This window comes from Molossus molossus, unplaced genomic scaffold (assembly GCF_014108415.1).
Source record: "Molossus molossus isolate mMolMol1 unplaced genomic scaffold, mMolMol1.p scaffold_m16_p_1, whole genome shotgun sequence".
Classification (NCBI taxonomy): domain Eukaryota; kingdom Metazoa; phylum Chordata; class Mammalia; order Chiroptera; family Molossidae; genus Molossus; species Molossus molossus.
The window spans coordinates 120,997,396-121,017,164 of NW_023425344.1; the positions used below are offsets into that span (position 1 = coordinate 120,997,396).

Sequence of the window (19,769 nt, forward strand, 5' to 3'; positions counted from 1 at the left end):
TGTGCAAATAGATGGTTCTAACAGGAACTGGATAGAGTAATAGGCTTACTAGTTTGTGCTTTGGTCTTTTGTGAGCATAAAGAACTCCTGCCAGTTGTCACCCTTCATGGGATTGTCAGATTGATTTGACCTTGCTTTCAAATAAATATTGGTTAAATTATCCACTTTGTATTCCTCAAATACACCCCCCCCCCTCTTTTTCTAGAAAGGTAGGTAGGTTTTGGAGGCTAAGTAGTAAATCTTGGGCTATGCCACCTACTGTGGGGCATAGTTGAAGTCACCAATGTGAATTCCTGCCCCAAGTTTAACTGATATCACAGCTTGATGTGGTGGAGGTTCAGGGACCACAGGTTAGATTCACCTTCTGGCTTTGCAGGATTCTCTCTGTCCTAGCACCAGTTGACTGGGGTGAGACAGGATCAAGGTTTGAAATCTGGTAGGTTTCCCTGGAGAGTCAGGAATGTACCTCCATCATCTACTATGGGTGCTGATCAGCCTGCAGATTAGTTCTGGGAAAAAGCTGGATGATAGGCCCTCTAGACCTTGCCAGTTGCTAACAGGGCTCCCCAGGCCCTGGAGTAGATGCAGTTTTGCTCTGGGCAAGCAGGGCCTTGACTGGGCATGCAGGATTGAGATCATAGGCAAATGACACTTCAGGGGAGTCTTGCTGAAGGGAGCTGGCTTGTGTTTAACCCCTGCTTTCAAGAGAAGGGTTTGGGCCTTTGGGAGACCCTTTCAGTTAGGAGTGGGATAATGGATCCAAACATGATCCTCAGCTCATGTGGGTATGTGCCAGATTCTTGAAAACAAATACTGGGCAAGAGGCCCTAGTGAGCCAAGGGGCATGTGGAGTGGAGGCCCCTATGGGTCTGCAGTCGTGTGATGGCCATTGGGCAACTCACAGGCACTTCCTCCTAGAGTCTATCTTAGTATCCCCTCCCATGCTGATTTTGCCCATTTTAGGGACCCTATAGTATAGAGAGCCATTACCACTGTCTTGCCTGCATTGACTCAGAAGGTTTCTGTTGGAAGACGCTTCAGATAAAGAGACAGGTCCAGGGAGGGATGTACTGGGTCCAGGGCTCCTGATTCACAGGCCAAGTTTCTGTCCTTTGCCTCACCCTGCTTCCGAGGATACAGTTTATTATTTATTCAGCAGATGTTTAGGACCCACCAGGTGCTTGGTGATTAGACCTGGGCACACATTCAGGGAACTTGCTGGTGGCAGTGGTGGTGGTGGTGGTAGGGACGTGGAGAGGGAGAGGCAAGGAAGCTGATGAACAAATTGAATCAATGATTATCAAAAAGGTGCATCCCAGGGAAGAAGGACCCATCTTAAATGATGTCAGATGTGACTCCTCTCTTCTCAATTAATCTACAGATTCCCTGAAGACAGAATCTGTCTTCCCCTGTTCCTTTGCACAGTGCTCAATGTAATTGGTCCTTAGTGATTGTTGCTGATGGAGTATGTCTTACTGATTGTAGGTTTTGGTGTGTCCATCAGCCATGTTATCATGGGCACTCACTTCTAGCAACATCTGAGGGCCAGAGGAATAAACCAATCAGCTGGTCTCATAGGGTGACCTACATCTCCTTAATGAATGAATTAATTAATTAATTTTTCTTAATTGATTTTAGAGAGGGAGAGAGAGACAGAAACACTGATGAGGGAGCACATCGACCGGCCGCCTCCTGCATGCCCCACACTGGGTCCGGGCCCACAACCCGGGCATGTGTCCTGACTGGGAATCGAACCGGTGACCTCTTGGTGCATGGGTTGATGCTCAACCACTGAGCCACACCGGCCAGGCCCAACATCCCCTTTATGCTTCTCTCTTTTTGGGCTTGGATTTATAGAGTGGTGCCCAGTCTGATCTACAGGGACAGGGACAGGGAGACACATCTTTTAACTCTCTGAAGCACCCAAACCCCCTTGTTGCCAAGGTTCCATCTCACAGGCATCCTGTCACTCCCTTCAGTCAGTCAGCCTGGTCTCCTATAGTAGTTCCTTATCCTGCCCCTCCAATCTCACCACCACCAAGGCCCACTGTCACCAGCACCAACACCATCTGTCTAAAATGGAAACTCACCCTTTCCCTCACCACCCTTGACACTGCCCTTGATCCGACTTTGCAGCCTAACCTCCCTGCCCCTATATTACACTTTAGCTTCAGTACTAAGCTACTCCCTGTTCACCAAGCCTGCCAACCTCCTTTAGGCCTCTTCAGCTTTTGTAAGATTCGTCCACTTGCAAAGTGATTTCCTTCTCTTTCTGGAAAACTTACTCAAATTAGGACTCAAATTGAATCTTAAGTTTTTGGTCTCTGACTTCTTCAGACAGTTACTCCTAGGCAGCCACAGCCCCTGGTATTGACCTTCCTCACAGTGCTGGCCACATTACATTGTAACTGACCTATGTGTGTTGAAGGTGTCTGGTCTTTTTATCAAACTGTGTGCTCCCAGAAGCTGGGACTGCTGAACACCAGCAGCTGGCCCAGGGTCTAACAGGGTGCTCAATACTTTTTGATTGAATGTATGAATGAAATGGGCACCCCTTGTTCTGTTTTTAGATCCTAAATCCTGACAGAGCTTTGTGGAGCCCAGTTCTGGCAGGTTCCCAGGACTCGAAGCCACCAGAACCTACATGGAACCAAGGGCCTCATGTCCAGCTGCTGCACCCTTGGTAGAGAGACAGTTCCATGTTCTTGTGGGTGTCACTGGGAGTGTTGCAGCCCTGAAGTTACCTCTTCTGGTGTCAAGGCTTTTAGACATTCCTGGTGTGAGTATCCTTACTAGTTAAGCATGGCAACCTTTGGCATTAGAGAATTGCTATTCCTGTGGCCAGCCCATTTTTGTGTAGTGCACAGGGTTTTCTTTTTCTTAATTGTGGTGTTTGTAGGAGTCTATGTGCATTGGTATGAGGGGAATGCAGGAGACAGAGACCAGTGTGGCTTTGTTTTGGCCAGTCCCTGCCAGGCTGCACTGTCTTTGCTGCCTTTCCAAACTGCACAAAAAATTCATGTAGAAGCGTTCCTAGCCTGCCTCAACCCATGTGGTTTTGCTCCCTTCCTTTTAAAACTAATTTGATATATTCAAGTAGTAAAAACATTTTAGTCAGAAAAGCTATTGCAATAAGGGAAGAGAGGCTTCAGTATAGAACTGGGCTTAATTTTGAATACCACAAGGAAAAGTGAGGATTTATATCCAAGGAGCAGAGTAGGGGTCAGTGAATGGAAAAATTGCTAAGAGGAAACATCAGCAGTAAATGGGGATTCTGACTAAACTGTCACAACAGGATTCTTTGTTAAATTTTATTTTAGAGAAAGGAAGGGAGAGGGAGAGGGAGAGAGAGAGAAACATCAATGAGAGAGAACATTGATTGCTGCCTCCTTGCATGTCCCCCACTGGGGATTTGGCCCTTGACCCGGACTTGTGCCCATACTGGGAATTGAACTGGCGACCTCTTGGTGCATGGGTTGATGCTCAGTGAGCCACACTGGCTGGGCTCCACAGGATTCTTGCTGAAGGCAGGTAGGATGATCACATGTCATCTGAGAGATGTTGGGGAATGAAAAGCCTGATGAGATATTTAGTCTGGTCAGATATCGAGAGAGGGGGCTTCTGGATAAACCAGCTTAGTAGGGTTGTTGCTCTTGAAGACAAAGCTCAAAGATAGGCTTCTCATCGCCCCCTCACCTCCCCAAGCCTCACTAGAGTTTGGTCAAGGAGAAAATCTTTTTTTTAAATGTTTTTTTTTTATTGATTTTTTTTTTATAGAGAGAGGAAGGGAGAGGGTGAGAGTGAGAGAAACATCGATGTGAGAGAGAAACATCAATTGGCTGCCTCCTGCACGCCCCCTACTGGGAATTGAACCCACAACCAAGGCATGTGTCCTGACCAGGAATCGAACCAGTGACCTCTTGGTGCATGGGACGATGCTCAATCCACTGAGCCACACCAGCCAAAGGGGAGAATCTTGATCGAGATGCAGAACCATCAGCTGCCTTTGACACTGCTCATGTTGTTGGACACTAGTTTTGTGGGATGGTGTTAAGCTGCTGCGGCTGTGTTGGTGCTTTTCTTTGTTATCTGCACAGTTCCTGACACAGGGTGGCGCAGGTGGATGTACCTGGTGTGTCCAGCAGGGGGTATTGCTCACCTACAGATGACCATGTTGAGATTCCAGGCAGGGGCAGGGAAATCTTTCCCTTTTTTTAAAAAATTTTATACAAACTTCTACCTAGAAAGCCAGCCCCTCACCTCACTCCCCATACAGGGACAAGCAGTAAAGCAGGCAGTCAGGGATGCCATTTAGGCCAGAGGAGAATCTTGTGGCTGCTCTGTGGTTGGATACTGGTGCTGTTGGGGCAAGGCCACCTGGGGCCTGTCACCTTCATGTGCCCAAGAATTGTTGGTAGGAACTGGCCAGCTAGAGCCCTGAGGGTGGGAAACGTGAAGGGGTTGCAGCAGCAACAGCCTCTGCCACTACCCCCTGGGGAGGGAGGGAGCCATGCAGTTCTCTTTTCCCATAGCTCCAGTGCAAGTCAATTTCCGGACTGGGTTGGGGCAGGGAGTCCTATCCCAGGAAACAGATGGGCAGCTTCAGAGCTAAGGGAAATGGCAGCTCCATGCTTCCTGCCATCCCATGCAGCCAGCATGTGAGGAAAGGGTTGCTTGGAGCAGGGAGGCTCTCCAGCCCACTCCAGGTTTTTAGCCTGGTCTGCTAAGGGATAGGCCATGTTTGGAACAGGGCTTGGTTCTCCCTCTCTGGCTGAAGTTGAAGCCAAAAGTTAGGTAGCCAGAAAGGCACTGACCTGGGAGGTAGGATGTCCTGACTTACCCTCTTGGAGCCTGCTTTATTTTGGTTTAATATTAGGATGACTACTCTCACCCATCCACTTGGGTTCTTGTCAAGGCTGAGGAAGGGGGACACAGATGAAACAGTTTGCCATCCAATGCCAACAACTAGGCACAGCTCCTAGCATACAGAAGCACTTAGCAGTGTTTGTTTCCTGTCCTTTACTATCTTTCCCCTAGCTGTTATGTCTTTTGGGCCAGCCATGTGGTATGGGGTGTTGGGGTTGGCAAGACAGCCCATGTGGGAAGAGTCATGGGAGCCCCAGTCCACCTGCTCAAGTGGAGGACCTGTGTTACCTTTGGCCCTCTCATTCTGCAGGTATACTGCTCCCCAGGGAGCCTGGGTTGGCTTTGTGTGGCCCTTGTGAAGTGTTGGTAACCAAGGGGGATCCCTGGCTTGCCTTGTCTTGGCCCTGAGGTAGCACTTCTCCACATTCTCTGATGGCACTGATCTTTCTATTTCTGCATCATCCCCCAGGAGCAGTCTTTGTTCCTTCAAGTAGTCATTCTCAGCTCTTTGCCTAAGTCATGGGTTCACATGCCAAGGCTCCCTTAGGTATACTTAGATTTTGACTAGCACCCAAGAAGCTGTGGTGTGGGCTGCAGGGAATTGAGGGATTCTGCAGACATGGCTCATAACTACTCCTGATACACGTGTGTCCAGGCATCCCAGGAGCTAGGGAGATTGTGGGGGGGTGTCGAGGAGGGGTGGATTTGGCCTCAAGATTCACATACCAGCTGTCAGGGAAGAGTGGCCACCAGCAAAGAAGCCTGGAAGCCTTTATGTGAGGTGGGGGGAATTGGACAGTAGAGGCCAGCCCAACCTCAAGAGAGGCAACTGAACCTAGAAGATTTCTCACTCTGGGACCCTGGGCAAGTCATTTCTTATTTGTAGCCTCAGTTTTCCTGTTCATGCACTCGAGAGAAGGTACTCAAATGACCCATCTCCAGGACCTCTCTCGTGCTAGTGAGAGAGGATTCTAGATGTGAGAGCACAAAGGACTAGGACCCAGAGGCATCTTGAGAGAAGGTGCTGGAGGGAAGGAACTTCAGGGTGTTTTGCTGGTCCATAATTGTCATTTAATTGAGTGGCAGTTAGTTTGAGCTGACAGCTCAGTTTTTTCCCTTTGGTTGTCATCCTTCTCGCTTGGGAGGAGAAGACAGACACCTCTAGCTTTGCCAGGGCAGGTATCAGCAGGGTGAGAACCAGAAGGGGATTTCTGAAGGTAGAGAAAATCTCCCACTCAGGGAGCTGGCTGGCTCTGGGCTTAGAGAAGGATAACTTTCAAGAATGCCCATTAGGACATTAAGAACCGTCAAGGGGCCCTGGCCAGTTTGGCTCAGCGGTTGGAGCGTCGGCCTGCGGTCCGGAGAGACCCGGGTTCGGTTCCCGCTAAGGGCACGTACCTTGGTTGCAGTTTGTCCCCGGCCCTGGATGGGTCGTACAGGTGGCAACCACTCGATGTGTCCCTTTCATGTCGATGTTTCTCTCACTCTCTCTCTCTCTTCCTCTCCCTCCCACTCTATCTGAACAAAAAATGGAAAAATGTCCTCGGGTGTGGATGAAAAAAAAAAAAAGAACCGTCAAGGGTGAGGGAAAGAGGGCTTCGCTCATGTAGTATGAAGTACATTCTGTTTTTCTGGAGGACTCTTTGGCAATATCTAGAGAAATCACAAATGTTGACAGCCCTTGATTCACACTTAGGACTGACTCATGTGGGGGGTATTTATTAACATCCATATGTATAAGGATACTGAGAGGGAGGGAGGGAGAGAGAGAGAGAGAGAGAAAGAGGAAGAGAGGAAAACACTGATGTAAGAGAGACACATTGATTAGTTGCCTCGCGCATGACCTGGACCAGGGCCGGGGAGGAACTGCAACAGAGGTATGTGCCCTTGACCAGAATCAAACCCACAACTTTTTGGTCCATGGGCCAACACTCTAACTACTGAGCCAAACTGGCTTAGGGCTATAGCATTATTTATAATTTCAAAACAAAAACAAAAGAGGAAACAAAAAAATGTCCAGCAGTAGAGAGGTGTGGTGCAATTATTGCCCAGCCTCTCAATGGACTTCTTGGTGATGGTTCAGAAGAATGAGTAGATGGATCTCTGTGTGCTGATGTGGGACAATCCTTAAGATATACGTGGATGAACAAGGTACAGGACTTAGCAAACTGTGCTCAACAGGCTGAATCTGGTTTTGTGGCCCGTTTTTGTATGGCCTGTGAGCCAAGAATGGTTTTTTCATTTTTATTAAAAATTTTTTTCTCTATTTATTTTATTTTACTTTAAAAAAAAAATTCTCACCCAAGGACATTTTTCCATTTATTTTCAGACAGAGTGGAAGGGAGTGAGAGAGAGATAGATAAACATCGATGTGAAAGAGATACATTGATTCGTTGCCTCTCGCACAATTCTGACCAGGGCCGAGGACCGAACTGCAACTGAGGTACATGCCCTTGACCGAAATAGAACCTGGGACTTTTTGGTCTGCGGGCCGACGCTCTAACTGCTGAGTCAACTGGCCAGGGCTCTTTATTGATTTTAGAGAGAGAGGAAGGGAGAGGAAGAGAGAGATAGAAACATCGATGAGAGAGAATATTGATTGGCCACCTCTTGCATGCCCCCCACTGGGAATTTGGCCCCAAAATGGGACATGTGCTTTGACTGGGAATCGAACCGGTGACCTCTTAGTGCATGGGTCAACGCTCAACCACTGAGCCACACTGGCTGGGCAGTTTTTGCATTTTCATATGGTTAGAAAAATCAAAAGTTTATTTTGTGCCACATAAAAGTATGTGAAGTTCAGATTTTAGGGTCCTTAATGTTTTATTGAAATAGCCACATTCACTCATTTATGTGTTGTTGATGAGTGCAGTATTGCTGCTGCAGAGTTGAGTAGTTGTGACAAAGTCTAAAATAGTATCTGGCCCTTTATGGAACAAGTTTACCACCCCATGCACATAGTGTGATTTCTTTTGTATGTTTACAGATTTGAGTTACTGCCTGCAGTTTTTCCCCTGGAGGTGGTTACTTTGGCAGAGAGGTGGAATGGAGCCTTGCATTTTTCATTTTGTATCATTCTGTTCAATTTTAATTTTCTACTCTCTATGTATATTTATTTTATTTTTCAAATCAATTGGGGCTTTGGGTGAGGATATTATGGAACAATCTTTGTAACTTTATGCTTTAAATTTTTTTAAATTGATTTTTAGATAAGGAGGAAGGGAGAGGGAGAGAGAGTTAGAAACGTTGATGAGAGAGAAACATCCATTGGCTGCCTCCCACATACTCCCTACTGGGGATGAGCCCGCAACCCAGGAATCGAACTAGCAACCTACTGGTGCATGGGACCACGGTCAACCAACTAAGCCACATTGGCCGGGGTTATGTTTTTTTTTTTTTTTTTTTTTTTTAATGATCATTGAGAAAAGGTAAACAGGAGAAACAAGGCCTGGTTTGAGCTTTTTCTTTCTTTCCAGGTGGAGACCACCTGCCTGTTCTGTGGTCCTGGTGTGGAAACTAGTGCATTCTTCTTTAGTGCTCCAAGTTATTTGGGCCTCTGCTGGTTTGGCTGACTCCTTCCTCCCTGGCCTGCTCCTCTAGGGAGTGAATTCTGCAGGCTTCTGGTCAAAGGCAGCCAGCCCATGGCTGAGGGGTCCTGACCCCAGGGGCCTTCCTTGATACCCCAGAACAGTGTCCCCTTGGAGAGCCTGTGCAGTCATCTTTCTGGTTTCATTCTTGAGAGTTTTCTCTTGCTGGGGAAGGGCACGGAGGGATTAGCAGCTCAGTCCTGCTTGAATGGCTGGAGGCCCCCTTGGAGGCAGAACCTGGTGGGAAATTGCAATGGTTACAAGAGGGCTGGGATGGCACAGTGGGCTGGATGGGTCCTTGGAAGCCATGTGGTCCAAATGGCTCATGGCTTAGAAGGGGAAATGGGGGCTAGGGAGGAAGGGGGATTTGCTTGAGATCCTCTAGCTGGTACGTTGGCAGAACTGGGGCTTAAGGCCAGTTTTCCTGACCTTATTGGTGAGTGAACTTGAGCAGCTGAGATCTGCAGCTGGGACATTCTCTGCTCAAGCTAACCACAGTTGTGAGGATGAGAATCCCTAGGAACTGTGGACTCTTACCTGGTCTGCCTTGCTTTATGGTCAGGGGTTATACCTGTTAAACTGAGCCCTTACTGAGGGCAGAGCTTGTGCCTTACCAGCTCTGGCCCCTATGTGCATAATAGGCTTAGTAAATATTTGCCAGTTGAGACATCATTATGAGCTATTGGTATACCCAGCCAGTCAACCAGAAACCCTTTGGGGATTTGTTAACGATGCTACCTCCTTTATAACTTCCCATGCCATGTGCTGACTGCCCTGGGCACCAAGACTCCCTTTTCCTAGAGTATTCCTGCCACCCCCATACTCAGGTTTATGTCAGCTTCTTGGCTGGCCCTCAGGCCCTGGGCACTGCCAGCGTCAACACTGGTCAGCCTTTGTTTTGTGTGCCAGCCCAGAGACCTGAGCCACCAAAGCTCGGGGTTCCTTGACTTGTGGCAGGTTAAATATGGCTGGTGCTTCCTCTTTAGAATCTTCATCAGTTTGTGGAGCCATGATCACACACTCTACAAGAAACACTTGCTCTTTTCCAGCCACTCAGCTGGATGACTCTTCTTCACTTGTATATACCAGAACAGTGCTATATAATATGGCAGCCACCAGCCATATTCAAATTTAAATTTAAATTTAAATTATTAAAATGAAATGAAACCAAAATTCAGTTCTGTAGCCAGAGCAGCCATTCCTCAGGTGCCCAATAGGCAAATGTGACTTATGGCTGCCATACTAGGCAGCACAGATGTGACCCATTTCCCTCACTGCAGAAAGTTCTATTATGTAATTCTGTAGAGTGGGTGATTTTGCCTCCCATGGGACACTGGACAATGTCTGGAGACATTTCTGGTTGTCATAACTTGGGTGGGGGTAGTGCTTCTAGCTCATGGTAGAGGCCAGAGATGAGGTTGGAGGTAGAATTCAAGCCATGGGGTTTGTCTCATCCTCTGGCTGTGGAAATACTTCCCCACAGCTCTCTCATAATCTTCCCCAGAAGCAGCATTGGCCAAAAAATGGGCCTAAAGTAGAAGCGGAGGTATCACTCTCAATTCTATTTTTATTTACCTTCCCTTATTCCAGGAACCCCAGCTAGCATTGCTGATGTCTCTTCAGCAGAGAAAAGGAAACCGGACTTGCCAACCGGTTTCAGAAAGAAATCGCTATGAATACTAGGCAAAATGTAGGCAGCTCAACTAAAAGGGTCACGTCACACAAAGAGGTTCAGGTTAAAAATTTTATATATAAAAACTGTTTGCAGTGGTCTTGCCAGGAGACTATGCACAGAGCTGCCTTTCAGGAACTATGTATTATGTGGGAGATTGTTTTAATGTTCAGCCCTGCTTCTACCAGGACCTAGGAGTAAAAGAGCCGTGGAGGGTTCCTACCCTCAGGAGTTTTTTGCTCTGCCAAGGCTCCTTGGCATTTGCTGGGAGAAAGGTCAGGTTGAATAAGTGGATAGTCTGAGTAATTTAGTATCTCAGAAGGTAATACAACTTGCTTTTATTTTTTAATGTATGTAAACCTGGGGCCCAGCCTTTGGCTCCCAGTACTTTTTGACAGAATGAATGAAAATGAAAGAAAGTTCAGAAAGTTCTGATGAATCAGATCAAGTGACGTCCCTCTAAAACAAGAAAAACTAGCCTGGGCCTGCTTGTAGCACTGGGGTCAGGGTCACTTCCAAGGAGAGGTGGCTACTTCAGTGGGGTCAGGGTTGGGGCACTGGGAAGGATAGGCCCATCACATATTTTTCACATTACTCTTTAGGTAAAGACAGTGATCCCAGGAAGCTCCCTAACAGTGTGTCCTGGAAAGGTGGCCAGAGAGGGATCAACTGAAAGACTGGGGAAGGAGCTTAGGGAAGATTTCAAGTTGGGGTGAATGCCCAGGGTGGGAGCCCTACCTGGATCCCTGGTTGGAACCCTCCAGGGGCCAGAGAGAGGCTGAATGAAGGTCCCAAGACCCTGAGTGTGATGTGGAGGGAAAAAAGGGGTAGAGCCCTGGCCGGTTTGGCTCAGCGGTTAGAGCGTCGGCCTGCGGTCCCGAGAGACCTGGGTTCGGTTCCCGCTAAGGGCATGTACCTCGGTTGCAGTTTGTCCCCGGCTCTGGTCAGTCGTGCGGGTGGCAGCCACTTGATGTGTCCCTTCACGTCGATGTTTCTCTCTCTCTCTGTTCCTCTCTCCCCCTCCTACTCTGCCTGAACAAAGGATGGAAAAATGTCCTCGGGTGAGGATGAAAAAAAAAAAAGAAAAAAAAAAGAAGGGGTAGAACTGAGAGAGAGGAGGGAGCCCCTAAATAGGGCCATTGCCAAACAGAATGCTTTTGAAGGCTGGCCCCAGGCACAGTCTTCACTTTGAGACCTGGCAGGCAGTTTGGGAGTTGGGGAGAGTAGGGAAACTAAATGTTCAGGAAGCAGCTTCCAAAATTTCAGAATAGAAAGAGGAGAAACATCTGTAACAAAAATAAATAAATTAATTAATAAAAAAAATATTTTAGGCTTTGTGGCCCATAAAAAAAAAAAAAGAAAAAGATGAACTGGGACATTCTTTAATGGCAAATTGTTCAAGATGGTTGGAAATCTCTTAGAAATGAAAAAGTGGTACCCATGAGGAAAAGAAGTCAGTGACTAGAAACTGATACGAGTACCTGGAAAGCCCCCTGTTGACGGAGATTGGAAAACAGATGGAAAGGAGGACATGTACATAAAAATGAAGGTAGGATATGGTTTAGAGTGAGCTGAGGCTTGCAGTGAAACTCAGGGCAACCAAGAGGGCTGTTCCATGTATTTGGAAGGCAGCTCTGCTCACCATTATACCACCAACACTGCACATTGTTTCATGTACAGTGATACCTCGGTTCTCGAACGCCTCGGTTTTCGACCAAATGGAGATTCGAGAAACTTTTGTCTCGGAATCCGAACAAATATTTGGAACTCGAACTTCCGAGATGAGCCGAATGGTGTTCATTCGGCCCAGCGCGCCTTGCTTGCGTCATCAGTGTGAGTGCAGAGAGAGAGTCACGCTTTGTGGAGTCACGCTTTCCTATTGGTTTCATTGCTTCGGTTCTCGAACAATTTGGTTCTCGACCGTCCTCCTGGAACGAATTATGTTCGAGAACCGAGGTATCACTGTATTTGGAAAAAGAACAATAAAACAATGCCTGGTGTTGGAGGCCAATGGCATAACATTAGGATGGACAGAAAGAAGTGGGAAGGACTTGAGTCCTGTTTTATTTTCATCTTTTCTTCTGAGCTTGAGAAAGTAGGAGAAATGGTGGTGGGAGGATCATGAACTCCAAGTTGGGTGATTCATCTCCTGACCTTGGCAAGTTCTTTCCTGGGGTGCTGAGGTTATAGTTGGTGACCTACAGGATGTGTGGGAGACAGCAGGGAGGCTAGGTGCTGGAGATGACTAATGTCCATTTATCAAAATGACAAAGGAGGTGGGCTCCACAGATTACTATAGATGAGGCTTGTAAGCACTTAGAAAATGGTTGCCACTGGGTTTGATTGGGCTTACTGGGAATAAGGCATATCAATTTTAGTTTATTTTAAAAAAATGTTAGAGTATTTTTGGATTTGGGTAAGGTTTTGATGTAATCTTAGGACATCCCCTGACCACCTGGTGATGTTGTCAGCATGTTTATAACCAGTGAAAGATTCTACTTGGGAGGGATTCTTCCTCATCCATACCCCTAGCCGGTGGACCTTATGGAAGGGCTCTGCTCTTGACTTTGTTCTGTTCATGATTTGAATTCGTGTCTTAGGGCTCTATTGATGGTGGTGCTGGCTGAGGACAGGCCAGGAGGAATAGGATTGAGATCTCAAGAACTCTTCACAGACTGAAATAGTGAGCCAACTCTGGAAAGGTGGATTTTACCAAGGAAAAGTGAGAAACAGTATTTGGGACTAGAAAAAGTAAACTGAACATCAAAATTACAACTAAACAACAGAACAAACATCCTTCAAAACAGCCTGAAATAAAGCTGGATGGAAGTCCTGCAACTGCAAAATTAAAGAAGAAGCCACATTGAGACCAGTAGAAGGGGTGGAGGCACTGACAGGTTGGTCCCACACCCATATGTGGAGGATAAAAATCAGGAGGGATACCTCGGCTGTGAAGGTCCTCTCTGAGGGGTGAGGGGTCCCCATCTCACACCAGGCACCCAGCTCAGGGTTCCAGTGCCAGGAAGAGAAGTCCCCATAATTTCTGGCTGTAAAACCCAGCGGGAATTGAGGCTGAGGGAGGCTGAGGCTACTGGAGCCCCAGGCAGCTTCTCTTAAAGGGCCCGTACACAGACTTACTCGGACTTCCTCCCTCTGAGTTCCAGTGTGGAGGGGAGGCAGTTTGAAAGGCACCAGAGTCATACAGGGAAGAACTGAGTTGTTTGGCATCAGGGTGAGGGCTGGAGAGGCAGTTTTCTTCTGGACAGATGTGCTGCTGGAGGCCGTTGTTCCTTTGGTGAGCCCTTGCCCTACAGGGAAGGCAAATGGGCACTATATCTGGGACTCTAGCAACCTGGTTCATACTGTTTGCCCTACCCTGGTGATTCCCTGAGGCCCTCCCCAACCCAACTTTCAGGCCCACCCAAGCTGTTTCCAAAGGCTTTACAACAGGATTGGCCTGTTTTGGCTCCTGCTTCAGATTTTCCTAAATTTTATCTCAAACATGCAGCATCTGGTCACAGCGAGCCCCATTCTGCTCAATAAGTGGTCCCAGGCCTGGCACTAAAAGCAGCCAGCCTTGTTTCACAGCTTGGCTTCACCTGAGCACCTCCAAGCCCAGCACAAGAAGCAACCATTGGCAGATTGCTTTGTAGCTTATGCCTGGTGGCCCTGGGCAGAACACAGGTAGAGGCTGACCTTGCCCCAGAGCCGACACACCCAGTAGACAGCTTTAGACATCAAAGCACCACTACCCAGTCACCTCCACAAGTGACACACTCAAGGAATGGGCTCAGGGGGTACCAAAGCACTGCTGAAGTAAGTCTTGCTCTGTGTGGTGGGCCCCTGCATAACTGATCATCCAAGGTAGTCAGAGGTCAGTGGTCAGTGGGCACAGCCAGTCCATGAAGCTAATCAGCCTGAGTAAAACCTTCCCATTGATGTGCCAACAGCAATCAAGACTCAATTACAACAAAAGGGAGTAAAGTGCACACGAGGAATGCACCTGGAGGGCCCCGCTGGTTGAAAAGGGATGCTGTGCCACTGGGCCCTACAGGAGACCTACTAGAACAGGCTACCCGAGGAAGCTTAGGAGACATAGCAACTCTACCCAGTACCTAGAAGCAAACACAGAGAGGCAGCCAAAATGAGGAGACAAAGAAACATGTTCCAAATGAAAGAAAAGAACAAAACTCCAGGAAAAGAAAAAATGAAATGGCGGTAAGCAATGAATCAGATGCAGAGTTCAAAACACTGCTTACAAGGATGCACAATGAACTTAGTGAGGACTCTCAACAGCATAAAAGACCAGCCAGAAATGAAGGATGCACTAACTGAAATAAAGAAAAATTTATAGGGACTCAATAGTAGAGTAGATGAAGCCAAGAAGCAAACCATCAATTTGGAAAGTAAGGAAGCAAAAAACACCCAATAAGAACAGAAAAAAGAACCTTCCAAAATGAGGATAGTATAAGAAGCCTTTGGGACTTCAAGCATGCCAACATTCACATCATGGGAGTGCCAGAAGAAGAGAGGGCAAGAAATTGAAACCTATTTGAAAAAAATAATGACAGAAAATGTCCCTAACTTGGTGAAGAAAACAGACATACAAGTCCAGGAAGCACAGAGAGTCCCAATAAAGATGAACCCAAAGAGGTCCACACCATCAAAATGCAAAACATTAAAGATAAAGAGAGAATCTTAAAAGCAACAAGAGAAAAGCAGTTAGTTACCTACAACAGAGCTTCCATAAGACTGTCAGTTGATTTCTCAAAAGAAACTTTGCAGGCCAGGAGGGAGTGGCAAGAAATATTTAAAGTGATGAAAAGCAAGGACGTACAACCAAGATTACTCTAGCTTGCAAAGCTATCATTTAGAATCGATGAACATATCAAGAGTTTCTCAGACAAGAAAATGTGAAAGGAGTTCATCACCAACAAACCTGTATTATATAAAATGTTGAAGAGTCTTCTTAAAGGAGGAGAAGAAGAAAAATACGAACAATAAAATAGCAATAAATACATATCTATCAACAGTTGAATCTACAAACAAAATGAGCAAGCAGAACGGAAACAGAGTCATAAATACAGAGGACTTTTTGTTCCTTGCCAGATGGGAGGGGAGTTGGGTAAAAAAGATGAAGGGATTAGGAAGTATGAATTGGTTGTTAGACTGATGAACCTCAAAGGGAAGGGGGAGGTGGGGTGGAAATAGAGAAACCAAAGAACTTATATGCATATATGCATAACCAATACACACACACAGTAGTGTGGGGAAAGCAGGAAGGGGGCAGGATGGGAGAGGAGAGGGTCAAGGGGGTAATAAGGAGGGACATCTGTAATACATTCAACAACAAAGGTAAGTTGAAAAGAAAAGTTAACTGAGCAGGTATAGTCTAGGGTTTGTGGCTCAGCAGCAACATGAGTGAGAAGAACTCTTTTGAATTGTTGTGGATTGAAAACTCTACATCAGCAGGAGGATGTAGCTTCCAGAAGAGTTAGTGTGGGTACAGGCATTGACAGACACTTAGTGGGTTCCAGGGATGGGATATCCAGGTTCCCTTAGCCTAACGCTGGAATACCTCAGACTCCTACAGGAAGAAGAGATGGCTCCCATCTCTGGGTTCTTCAGTTCTGGGAAATTTAATTTTATATCTCTTGTAATTTTCTCCCCTTTTCTCTTCTCTTGTTTTGGAACTCATTATAAGTCAGATTTTGAAACTCTGGAGTTGATCTGATTTTTTTCATCTTTTTTCCCCCTGCTATTATTCATTGCTCTATCTTCCTCTTCTACTTTCTGGATGATTTCTTTTAAGCTTATATTAAGTTTTTTATTTTATTACTTATACTTTTAATTTCCAAGAGTTCTTTATTTGTTCCCTGAATGTTCATTAAAAAAAATAGCATCTGATCTCATCTTATTTTATCTGCTAATACCACTTTCTACTTCTATCTTCCAAAAATATGTTTACATATCTTTTTTTAAAAAATAAATTTTTATTGATTTTTTTTTTTTTTTTTTAGGGAGGGAGAGAGAGAAACATCAATGTGGGAGAGAAACATCCATGTGCTGCCTCCTGCATGCCCTACACTGGGATCGAGCCTGCAACCTGGGCATGTGCCCTGACTGGGAATTGAACCAGGACGACTCAGTCCATGGGATGATGCTCAATCCACTGAGCTACACCGGCTGGGCTGTTTATATATCTTATCTACTTTTAGTTTAGGTTTTTTTTTTTTTTTTTTTTGTCTTCTTTGTTCTTGGTGGTTCGTACTGTTTACAAAATCCCTCTACTCTTATTTCAGTGGGCTTTTAGGAGGGAACAGAGTTTAATCCACCTTATTTAACTGAAAGTTTATTCTTTCATTTAACCCTTACATATCCTTTAAAAAATATTTTTATTGATTTTTTAGAGACAGAGGAATGGGGAGAGAGAGAAACATTGATGTGAAAGAGAAACATTGATCAGCTGCTTCCTGTATGTCCCCTCCTGGGAATCAAGCCTGCAACCCAGGCATGTGCCCTGATGGGGAATTGAACCAGGACCTCTCTGTTCATGGAATGATGCTCAGTCCACTGAGCCATACCAGCCAGGCTACATATCCTTTTGTTTTTGCTTTTCTAGAACTTTATTTTATTTTATTTTTTAACTCATCTTTATTGTTGAATGTATTACAGATGTCCCCTCCCTTTTTTCACCATTGACACCCTCCTCCCTAATCTCACCCCCCTCCTGCCTTCCCCAAACTATTGTCAGTGTTTATTGGTTATGGATATATGCATAGAATTTTTTTTGGTTTATCTCATCCCACCCTCCCTCCCCACTTCCCTTTCAGGTTCATCAGTCTAACAACCAATTTGTACTTCTTAATTCCTTCATCTTTTTCACCCATCCCCGCAGCCCCACCCATCTGGCAAGCAACAAAACGTTCTCTCTATCTATGAGTCTGTTTCTGTTCTGCTTGCTCATTTTGTTTGTAGGTTCAGTTGTTGTATTAATTGCCATTTTATTGTTCATATTTTTCTTCTTTTCCTTCAAGAAGACCCTTAAACATTTCCTATAATACTGGTTTGGCGGTGATGAACTCCTTTAGCTCTTTATTGTCTGAGAAACTCTTGATATGTCCATAGATTCTAAATGATAGCTTTGCAGGATAGAGTAATCTTGGTTGTAGGTCATTGCTTTTCATCACCTTAAATATCTCTTGCCACTCTCTTCTGGTCTGCAAAGTTTCTTTTGAGAAATCAGCTGACAGTCTTATGGGAGCTCCTTTGTGGTAACGAACTGCTTTTCTCTTGCTGCTTTTAAGATTCTCTCTATATCTTTAACGTTTTACATTTTGATGATGATGTGTCTTGGTGTGGACCTCTTCAGGTTCATCTTGTTTGGGATTGTCTGTGCTTCCTGGACTTGTATGTCTGTTCCCTTCACCAAGTTAGGGATGTTTTCTGTCATTATTTTTCCAAATAGGTTTTCAATTTCTTGCTCTCTTCTTTTTTTGGCACCCCTATGATGTGAATGTTGGTACGTTTGAAGTTGTCCCAGAGGCTCCTCACACTATCCTCATTTTGGGGGTCTTTTTTTCTTTTTTCTTTTGCTGTTCTTATTTGGTGTTTTTTGCTTCCTTATACAGTCACCCCTCATTTATTGCGGTTAATCAGTTCCAGACTCTAGCAGTTGCACCTGGCATTGAAGGATTCCTGGGGTGCTCAAATACATAGGCCTATAGTCCATCGTACAGTAATTTTATTTTTATTTTTTAAACTTTTTTTTATTAATAAATTTTTGTTATAGATGTTTCTCCTTTTTCTCCCACTGATTCCCCCCGCCCCCTTCCTCCCTGCCCTTTCCCCAGTTTGTTGTACATGTCCACTGTTCATGCATACATGCATATAAGTTCTGTGGTTTATCTCTCCCCCACCACCTGCCTTTTTAGGGGATTGTCAGTCTGTACCCCACTTCCACGTCTCTGGGATGACCCCATTCCTCAGACTGTTATGTTCATTATATTCCACAAATAAGTGAGATCATATGAACCTTGTCTTTTTCTGTTTGGCTTGTTTCACTTAGGATGATACTTTCCAGGTCCCTCCATGTAGTCTCAAAGGATAAGAGATCTTTCTTTCTTACAGCTGCGTAGTACTCCATTGTGTATATGTACCACAGCTTCTTTATCCATTCGTCTACTGATGGGCACTTGGGCTGTTTCCAGATCTTACCCAGTGTAAATAGTGCTGCTACAAACATGGGGGTACATATATTCTTTCTGATTGGTGTTTTAGGCTTCTTAGGGTATATTCCTAGAGGTGGGATCCCTGGGTCAAATGGAAGTTCAATTTTTAATTTTTTGAGGTAACACCATATTGTTTTCCATAGTGGCTGCACCAGTCTGCATTCCCACCAGCAGTGCACCAGAGTCCCCTTTTCTCCACACCCTCGCCAACTCTTGTTGTTTGATGATTTGTTGATGGTGGCCATTCTGACAGGTGTGAGGTGATACCTCATTGTTGTTTTAATTTGCATCTCTCTGATGATTAGTGATGATGAGCATTTCTTCATATGTTTCTTAGCCATTTGTATGTCCTGTTTGGAGAGGTGTCTATTTAGTTCCTCTGCCCATTTTTTTTTTTTTTTTTTTTTTTTTATCCTCACCTGAGGACATTTTTTCATTTTTTGTTCAGGTAGAGTGAGAGGGAGAGAGAGGAACAGAGAGAGAGAGAGAAACATCGATGTGAAAGAAACACATCGAGTGGCTGCCACCCACACAACCGACCAGGGCCGGGGACAAACTGCAACCGAGGTACGCGCCCTTAGCGGGAACCGAACCTGGGTCTCTCAGGGCCGCAGGCCGATGCTCTAACCGCTGAGCCAAACCGGCCAGGGCTCCTCTGCCCATTTTTTAATTGGGTTCTTTGTCTTCCATTTGTGGAGTTGTATAAGCACTCTATATGTATTGGAAATTAACCCCTTATCTGATATATCATTGGAAATTATGCTCTCCCATACAGTGGATAGCCTTTCCGTTTTAATGATTGTATCTTTCGCTGTGCAGAAGCTTTTGAGTGTGATGTAGTCCCATGTGTTCGTTTTCTCCTTTGTTTCTATTGCCTTAGGTGATGTGTCAGTAAAAATTCTGCTGCGTATGATGTCTGAAATTTTGTTGCCTACAGTCTCTTCTAGGATTTTTATGGATTAATGAGTTACATTTAAATCTTTTATCCATTTTGAGTTTATTCTCGTGTAGGATGTAAGTTGATGGTCTAGTTTCATTTTTCTGCAAGTAGTTGTCCAGTTTTTCCAGCAACATTTGTTAAAGAGGCTGTCCATACTCCACTGTATGCTCTTGCCACCTTTGTCAAATATTAATTGAGCATATTGCCTTGGGTCCATTTCTGGGTTCTCTGTTCTGTTTCACTGGTCTATATGCCTGTTCTTGTGCCAGTACCAGGCTGTTTTGATTACAGTGGCTTTGTAGTATAACCTGAAACCTGGTATTGTGATCCCTCCAACTTTGTTCTTCCTTTTCAAGATTGCTGTGGCTATTCGAGGACTTTTTTGGTTCCATATGAACTTTTGAGATAATTGTTCTAATTCTGTGAAGTATGCCGTTGGTATTTTGATGGGGATTGCGTTGAATCTATAGATT

At 45.4% G+C, this 19,769-nt stretch overlaps 1 protein-coding gene across 4 annotated transcripts in view; it reads left to right on the top strand.

Moving 5' to 3' along the window:
- Positions 1–19,769, top strand: part of PPCDC (phosphopantothenoylcysteine decarboxylase) — a 35,737-nt gene that overhangs the window by 1,610 nt on the left and 14,358 nt on the right. For all 4 annotated transcript variants that reach the window (XM_036279633.1, XM_036279616.1, XM_036279642.1 and 1 more), the window contains exon 2: positions 2,571–2,779. In XM_036279633.1, the coding sequence (XP_036135526.1) occupies positions 2,645–2,779 (135 nt within the window). In that variant the 5' untranslated portion in view covers positions 2,571–2,644. The remainder of the gene's footprint in view (positions 1–2,570; positions 2,780–19,769) is intronic.